Genomic DNA, 8,612 nt, shown 5'->3' with positions numbered 1-8,612 from the left:
TTTTGTTGACTGTTTCCTTTGCACTGCAGAAACTTTTTAGTTTGATATAGTCCCACTTGTTTATTTTTGCTTTTGTTGCCTGTGCTTTTGCTGTGAAGTGCAAAAAATCATTGCCAAGGCCACTGTCAAGGAGCTTTTCCCATATATTTTCTTCTAAGAATTTTATAGTTTGAGGGCTTATGTTTAAGTCTTTAATCCATTTTGAGTTGATTTTTGTGTATGGTGCCCAAGATAAGGGTCCAATTTCATTCTTTTGCATGTGGATATCTACTTTTCACATCACTATATATTGAAGAGACTATCCTTTCCCCATTGTGTATTCTTGGCACCTTTGTTGAAAATTAATTGCCCTTATATGTATGCATGTGTTTATTTCTGGACTCTCAATTCTGTTGCATTGGTCTATATGTCTGTTTTTATGCCAGTGCCATACTGTTTTGATTACTATAGCTTTGTAATATAATTTGTAATCTGGAAGTTTGATGCCTCCAGTTTTGTTCTTCTTGCTCAAGATTGGTTTAGCTATTTGGAATCTTGTGCTTCCATACATATTTTAGCATTGCTTTGTATTTCTGTGAAAAATGCCATTGGAATTTCGATAGGGATTGCATTAAATGTGTAGATTGCTTTGGGTAGGACGGACATTTAAACAACATTATTCTTTCAACCTATGAGCATAGGATGTATTTCCATCTATTTGTGTCTTCCTCAATTTCTTTCATCAATGTTTTATAGTTTTCAGTGTACAGATCTTTCACCTCCTTGGTTCATTTTATTCCTAAGTGTTTTGTTCTTTTTGGTGCTATTGTAAATGGGATTGTTTTCTATTACAGATAGATTGTTGCTAGTGTATAGAAAGTGCGACTGATTTTTGAATGTTAGCAACAGGTAACACTTCATGGTCCTCAGTGGTGGAAGCTATGGAGGGTCTCTGGGGGCCTGTTGAGGTCCTCGGTGGAGAAGGCCGCTGGGGACCATGGTTGCTCCTGCCGCGTGGCTGATACTAATAGCCTCTGCCCTTCTTTGTTCCTAGATGTCTCCAGATGTCTTATTCTGCCAGTCTTCCCAGCGATCTGGGTGGGGTGAAACTGAATCAGGTCCTTCAAGTCTTTTAGGACTGGGGGAGCTGGTCACTCAACCTGCTCTTCTTTTCCCTGCGAGGGGAACTCTCTGGCTGGGGAGTTGCCTCTTGACCCTGAGCAGTACTGGTCTGGGGGATAGGATGATGCAGGCAAAAATGAAACTGTTCTTCCTACCCTTTCTGTGTGGTTATTCTCCGGTTTTTTGCTCCCCCATGTTGCTGCAGCTCCTTAAGTGGACTCCTGAGTTCTCCCAGAGCTATTTTGGTTCACTGATAGCTGTCTAATTGTTGCTTTTGTGGGGGAATGGAGTCTGGGGTTTCCTACTCTGCCATCTTGATGACATCACTCCCAAGCTCAGTCTTAAGCAGGCCCTATGTGCCTAGGCTTCTGGGGTTGGGTCTTCTCAGCATTCCTGTTTCTCCTCCATGTAGCAGCCAAACTCTGCCTGTATTTGTGATTGATTGTGTGCAGGAGAGTGTTTCCTTCTTCCACCTCCTCAGTGGTAGGAGATTTCTAATGTTATTGGCAAAGGGTAATGATCCCTGGGCTTTTTCCTGCATCTCATCTAACAGTAGAGGGTTCTTTCCTTTTGCCTTTCCCATGACAACAACGTGTGACCTATTGGTGATAAAGTTTTCTTAATGTTTTTGATTCATATGAGAGAATGGTATGGGCAGGGGTTGAAGATTCATGATTTTTCTGCAGCAATGACTTATCCTCTCCAGCAAGCTTACACCACTCAGGGGGGTTCTCTCTGATCTCCTATCCTGCTCCCAACCTTTCCTGTGGGCACCTAGTAGAGGTCCGTGGATAAGAGCTTGCAAATGACTGTGAACTCCCTTTGTGTCTGGCACTCTCAGGGGTTTTATGCTGTCAAACTAGCCCACACTTGAGGTTTAGCAGTTCATTAAAAATGTTAGGTAACTTCTTTTAACCCACTTACACAGCTGGCTAGTGCTCCTTCTTCCTGTATTGTGTCAAAAGTCCATGCCTCCAGTCTTTCCCTGGAGAGGCTTGACCCTCCTTGGAATTCAGTCTACTTGGTTGCCCTACAATGACTTCAGCTCTCTGACGGGCCCCAGTAAGATAATGATTGTGTAGTTTATTTGGCTTTTTCTTCTTGATAGGGTGGGAATGACGCTCTTTCCAGCTTTCTGCAGCTTACAGCAAAGTGGAACTCCTCACCCTGAAGCTTCCTTCTTTGAGACTCTATTGCTTTAGTGGGAAGTAATGTAGCAGTTCTAGTTTCCTAATGAAGTAGCTTTCAGAATGAGTCCTAAGTAATCAGGCCTCCTGTAGGAAACAAAATGAATTCCTGGGCTTATGTCAGTCAGTGTTTGTGACCCTAACAAATAGTAATAGAAAACATTTGTGTAGAAATAGCAGTCTGTTCCTTGAATGTCTTATGACATCCTCCAAAATTATTTTTAATGATCCTCTATCTGACAAGTCATTTAGATCATTCTTCTAATCTGCCAGAAGCAAAGAATTGGGAACCACCAATCTTGCAAAAGAAATGTCTAAACATGTCATTCACATTGTCAACACCACACCAACAATGTTCCTTATTATCCCTTTGATTAGCACTGTAGAAGTTTTCACCTTTATTGTGGTTTCCAAGGGAAAGGCAAGGCAAGGCAGGTTTGATAGGGTGAGGATTAGCTAGTTTGTGCATTTTCAGTGGGCACTGGGACATAGGGCTTCTCCCAGTGGTTTGGTACCTGTCCTTGGGGTGATTAGGGCAGGGGAATAGTAGCTCACAGTGTAAAAACCCTGTGAGAGCCCATAAAGAAAGTGATTGGGGGCTAGGGTTCTATACTGGCTGGTTTGCATAAGAAAGGCATGCTCACAGGCCAGTAGGTTGTGATCTCTAGGAATTAGCTAGCCTGGGGAGGGGCAGTCTCTCCCTTATCAACAAGGCTCCCGACGTCAAAACATCACAAAACACAGAAAATAGAAAGGCGTGATTAATACATAAACTAAACAGAAACAGCCTCTGCCTGCATGGAGCTTGTGGTCTAGTGCCATATTGTCCAATGGAAATATAAAAGGAGCCACATCAAAAAAAAGTAAAAACCAAAAAAAAAAAAAGGTAAAAGGAACAGGTGAATTTAATTGTAATACTTATTTTATTTAACACAAAAGTAAAAAAAATTATAACTTTAACATGGAAACAATATAAATAAGTAGTTAATTTTATACTTTTTAGTAACTCTTTGAAATACAGTGCATTATTTCAACATGTAAGCAACATGAACAAATTATTAATTTTGCATTCTTTTTTCTTACAAAGTCTTTGAAATGGCATGTGTTATCATTTCGACAAAGAAACAATACACATAATTCATTTATTAGTTATTTTAACACATTCGTCTTTCTAAGTCAGAAATGCAGTGTGTTATCGCAAAATGGAAATAATAATAACAAATTATTAACTACATTAATGATTGATTTTTACATTCTTTTCTCTAAGTCTTTGAAATGCAGTTTGTTATCATTTCAAGGTGTAAGCAATAAGAAAAAAATAATTTTAAATTATTTGTTTCCTGAGTCTTTGAATTGAGTTGTTATCATTTCAACATGGAAACAATATAAACATATCATTAATTACTTTTACATTCTCTCTTACTAAGTCTTTAAAATGCAGTCTGTTTTCATTTAAACAAGGAAACACTGTATACAAACTATTAACTATTTTCCATTCTTTTTTGGTTACTAAGTCATTGAAATTCAGTATAACAGTTCAACATATAAGCAATAGGTAAAAACTATTAATTTTACATTCTTTTTTCTCAATAGGTCTTTGAAATGCAATATTTTATCATTTTGACATGTAAACATGTAAACTGATCAGTAATTAGTTATTTTAACGTTTTTTCTTAGAAGTCTTTGAAATGCAGTGCTATCGTTTCAACAGGTAAACAATATAAACAAGTTACTTTACATTCTTTCTTCTTTACTGTCTTTGACATGCAGTATGTTATCATATCAACACGTAAACAATGTAAGTAAATTACCAGTGATTCTATACCCTTTCTTTCTTACTAAGTCTGGGACATACAGTGTGCATTTAATACTTAGAGTACATCACATCTCAGAGCAGCCAAACTTCTACTGCTCAGTAGCCACGTATGGCTAGTGTGTACCACACTGAACAGTGCAACTCTAGTGGAAGAGCAGAGGGAGCAAATACATAAGGAATAGTGTGTACCATGAGGGAAACGTACATGGTCCATTAAGAGAGCAACAGCAGAATAAAGCTACTTAAACAGGGAAGTAAGAGAAAACCCATCTGAGGAGCTAACATTTAAGCCATGACCTGAGGGTCGAGCAGCTATCCAACATCAAAAAGAGGCCAACATGGATTGAGCAGAGTATGTAAGGGAAAAAGCGAAAAAAATCTGGTGTTTCGGGGAATAAATAATTTTCCTAAATGCCCTAAGAAAGAGTAGAGAAACTGACAAATCACAGGAACATGTGTACTCTGGGTGGTTTGAGATCAGGGACTTTATTTTTCTTAGCACCTGAAACAGTATCTAAATCACAACAGATACTTGGTGAATGTGTGTGAAATAAGGAAAAACTGAGCCAGGGGTCTCAGACCCGAGAAAGCAGGTAGCAACATGTTGATGCAGACACCGGTAGGTAGCGGGCATGGTTTGTTTCCTTTTACTTGCATTTGGTTTCTCATAAGCAACCTAAGGCAATCATAATACAAGACGTTTGCAGAACCCTAGAGGGCAAAATTATTGGCTTCAACAACTACCACATCCAGGAAGAGTTTCAATTGATCTGACTTGTGTCAAGTGCCCATAAGTGGGTAAATGGATCAGTCAGTGTGGACAGGGAAGTGATGTACCACAGGACCTTTCAAATTCCTCTATTTTTTTTTCACAGTTTCCTCTTTCATAGGTGTCAGTTACATACTCAATCTTCATAACCCCAGTTTCCTGGAATGGTAGAATTTTACATATGTGTCTCCACAAACTTGAGCTTCAGGCGAAACACTGAGTGCTTTAACGACCACACATCAGTGTTGAAACAACTCCTCATACAGTGGAAATCAATCAGGACAAGTGGTCCAGTTCATGTCATCCCGCTGTACCGCCTGCAGCATCGCCTTCAATTGGGCCTGCACTTCAGCAAGTTTCTGTGGGTCCAAACTGCCAAGAAAATTCCATTGTTCATAGTAATGGACAGGGACAGGATAAACCACATGCTTCAGCTCCGTCAAGGATGTTAAGTGCTGCAGAAGGCTCGTGAGCACAGGCATTGTAATGGGGTTGAAGGCAAAGCTAAGGACACGGAGATGGGAACAGTGGCTCAGGGCTGGGAAGACAGCAGAGAGAGTAGAATCAGTCATCAGGCAATTATCTATCTCCAGATGCTGCAGGGTGCCTGAGATCTTCTCCAGTAGAGTCTGGAAGGGCTCATAATCTTCCGAGAATATCTGGTTGTTACTGAGATTCAACGACCTTAGGTGACTGGCCTGAGAGCTCTGGGACAGGACAGTGGCATCTCTGTTAGAAAGGCCACAGAAAGATAGACACAATGTATGCAACTGAGGTGGCAGAACTCAATAGAGAGAGAGAAAAAAAAAAGGTTATTTCAGAAGAATGAGGATTGCACCAGGGCAACAAGCCCCTAATTATAGGTACCTAAAGCTCTAGAATAAACTACTTTCTACATATTTTTCAACAGTGGTTAATCATGTGGGCTTTGAAATCAGACTTAAGAGATGTGTGATGCTGAGGAAGTTACTTTTCCACTCTGAGATACAGGTTTTTAATCATTAAACTGTGTACAAAAGTAATTATTATACAGGGTTGTGGAAAAGATTAAGTGAAAACAATTGTATACACTTAGGATATACAACATAATCAATGGTGAGTCTTGTTCACTTATTTAGTGAGGATGGGTCTGGGAAAGCAGCCAACTGAGGGTTCCCTTTGACTAGTTCCCAGATGACAAGTTCTCTATTTAGGGTCTAAGCCTTGGGGAAAATACAGGAGCAAAACGATAGGGCAGTGTTAACTACTGTGGCCAGTCCATGGGGATGTACATCAGTGCTACAGCATAAAACGTTTCTCCATCTGAATGCCTCCCCTTCCTCTCTAGAGAGCTATAAACGCCAACAGGAGGCTTGAGTCTTTTTCACCAGTATATTTACAGACCTATGTTAGTGTCCGCACATGGTCAACTGACTGACTGAAAGAATGAGCAGAGCTTCCTTTTCTAATATTGTCTTTCTCCTCACCATGAGGCACCTCTCTCTAGCCTGGCCAGTTTCAAACTCCCAGCAGTGCCCATGCTGAGGTGGAAGGAGAAATAGGTTACAAGGAGCTCAGGAATATCCAAGCATGGACTCTTCTCCTGTCTGAACAATGGGGTGTTCAGGGAACCCAGGTTCCTTCCCGCCCCCTCACTTGAGCAGTTTGTGCAGTTGATCGGTAAGGTGGAAGAAAACCAAGCTGAGCTCCTGGAGGTTGTCCAGCCGCCCAAGCCAGATGAGAAAAGTCCTGAAGTTTCCACCCTTACAAGATTTAGAGGGGATGTTAGACAGACTAAGGCTGTTCAGGTGGATGGTCTGAGCCAAAAGGGTGGTGACTCTACTCAGATAAGTCCCATCCACTTCCAAGTGATCAGTGCATCCCAGAGCCAGAAACTGCAGAAGACTTTTGTGGGCAGACAGTTTATCGATTTGCAAATGTCTGCAGCAGAGGTGCAGGGACCCAAAGCTCTGCTCACCCTTACTCTGAAGGAAAGAAAGAAATTGCTTTGTTCTCAAGGTATCATTGAGGGAAAGGTCCGCTAATAATTCCATTGGTTCCCGGGCTGACTGAAGCTCAGACTCTGAATTAACAATTCCAAGGCACTTGACACTGTGCTGGGTTTCTTCTCTTTTAAGGATAGAGTGCTGAGAATAAACACAAGACTGAAAACAGAAAGGGAATGTGGTCTTGATCTCCAAGCATGTTGTCCCACAGTCCGCATCCTGCCTTAAATCTAGGATGCTCAATTTTGGCCCCCTGTAAGGAGAGGAGGAGACAGAACACATGAGAGAGAGACGATTTGAATATAATACAGCAAGATCAATGATGGGAAGCAGGAGAGAGTTCTTTATCCCTAGTTTTCACTCCATATACCATTCACCAAGAAGTCCTTTCCACACAAATTTAACATCTTTTATTCTTTTCCCCATACTTTGTCACCTCTGGTCCTCCCTATGCTCAGTACCCATGTCCTTCTATGTAATCACACTCAGAAGATAAATCCAACCATGGTATCCTCCATCACCTCTATTCTATAATCAACTCTGTAAGACATTGGAGTCCCTCAGGTGACTCCAATTGTTGGACCAATAGGCCCACAGAGCTCCTCAGCATTCACCATTGTCTACTTTTGGAAGACTGTTAGGTATTCCCCTGCCCCAGGCCCCAGCATACCCTCCTGCTGACTCACAGTGTCTCTATCGGACATACTCTTACCAAGAGGAAGAGTTCTGGACAGGGAACATCTGCAGATGATCAATCATGGCTTCCAAGTTTTCATAGTATGACTCTCGTACGCTCAATGTCCCAAGATGGAGACAGTGAAAGGGCCAAACCATCACCATTGCCTTTAGTATCTTCTTATGCACACCCAAGAAGGCAGCAATGAACAATGGAACAAAGAGGTCTCTTGGGACTTCTTCCAGGGCGAGGATAGCCACAGGCTCATTACTCAGCAGATTCTTTGCAGCAAGCTCTAGCAGTGTGGCTGTGGCCTTTTGGTGCATCTTCGTAAACCTGCTTCAGGGTGAGGAATATTTAGAAATCCTGAGAAGACATCTACAATCTCTTGTTTGCCTGTGAGGTTAGCTATGGAGAAAATATTTATTGAATGAATATATGGTGGATTAGACGGTCACCTCAGATGACTTCTACTATAGGAATAGAATAAAAATAGACTTGTGTGTGTGTCTAAGTATATATGTGCATACACACACATATATATATTTACATAAGATAAAATGCCATGTAAAATCAGGGGTAAGTTAACAGAAGACAATGTTGACCACTTAGCTGTCTTCCTCCCAATATTTCCCCCCAAATGACTACAAATCAATAAGAAGGAAAATGTAAATCTACACAAAATCCACACCCTCATCTTTGCTTTAAAATGGAGAATGCCAAAACTTCAAAATAATTGTGAGTAAAAAAAGAACATTCATGCATTCCTGACATACAGTCTGTCACACCCCCATCACAAGGCTCTGTGGCAAAGCAAAGACAAACCGAGAAAAGCCACAATAGATACAGAGTAAGGAATATGGTGAGGAGCTTAAAGCTGATCTCAAACTACAGCAGAATGACAGAGCACAGAATAAGTATGAAAATATTAAAAAGGTGTCCTGGAAGGTGAGAGCAGGGACTACAGGGAAGGGACTCCAAAATATGAACCCTGAAAGGGGTAGGGATGATTTGAATGTGCAGTCTTTGAAAGACATCACTTCTAGGGAAGAACAAAGGCAAAGAGGAAGGGAGAAGT

General features: G+C 41.0%; 1 protein-coding gene across 1 annotated transcript; it reads right to left on the bottom strand.

The window, feature by feature from the left end:
- Window positions 1-5,145: 5,145 nt before the first annotated feature.
- On the bottom strand, window positions 5,146-7,860 carry LOC131400544 (melanoma antigen preferentially expressed in tumors-like). The gene is made up of 4 exons (XM_058535257.1): window positions 7,571-7,860; window positions 6,509-7,111; window positions 6,350-6,351; window positions 5,146-5,657 (listed from the first exon to the last, which is right to left on the bottom strand). Exons 1-4 carry the CDS (start codon window positions 7,858-7,860, stop codon window positions 5,146-5,148), a joined length of 1,407 nt encoding a protein of 468 aa, XP_058391240.1.
- Between the last annotated feature and the right edge of the window lie 752 nt (window positions 7,861-8,612).

The sequence above is a fragment of the Diceros bicornis genome, chromosome X (assembly GCF_020826845.1).
Source record: "Diceros bicornis minor isolate mBicDic1 chromosome X, mDicBic1.mat.cur, whole genome shotgun sequence".
Lineage (NCBI taxonomy): Eukaryota > Metazoa > Chordata > Mammalia > Perissodactyla > Rhinocerotidae > Diceros > Diceros bicornis.
The sequence above is the reverse complement of the archived record's forward strand: the minus strand, read 5'-3'. Positions and strand labels throughout refer to the sequence as shown.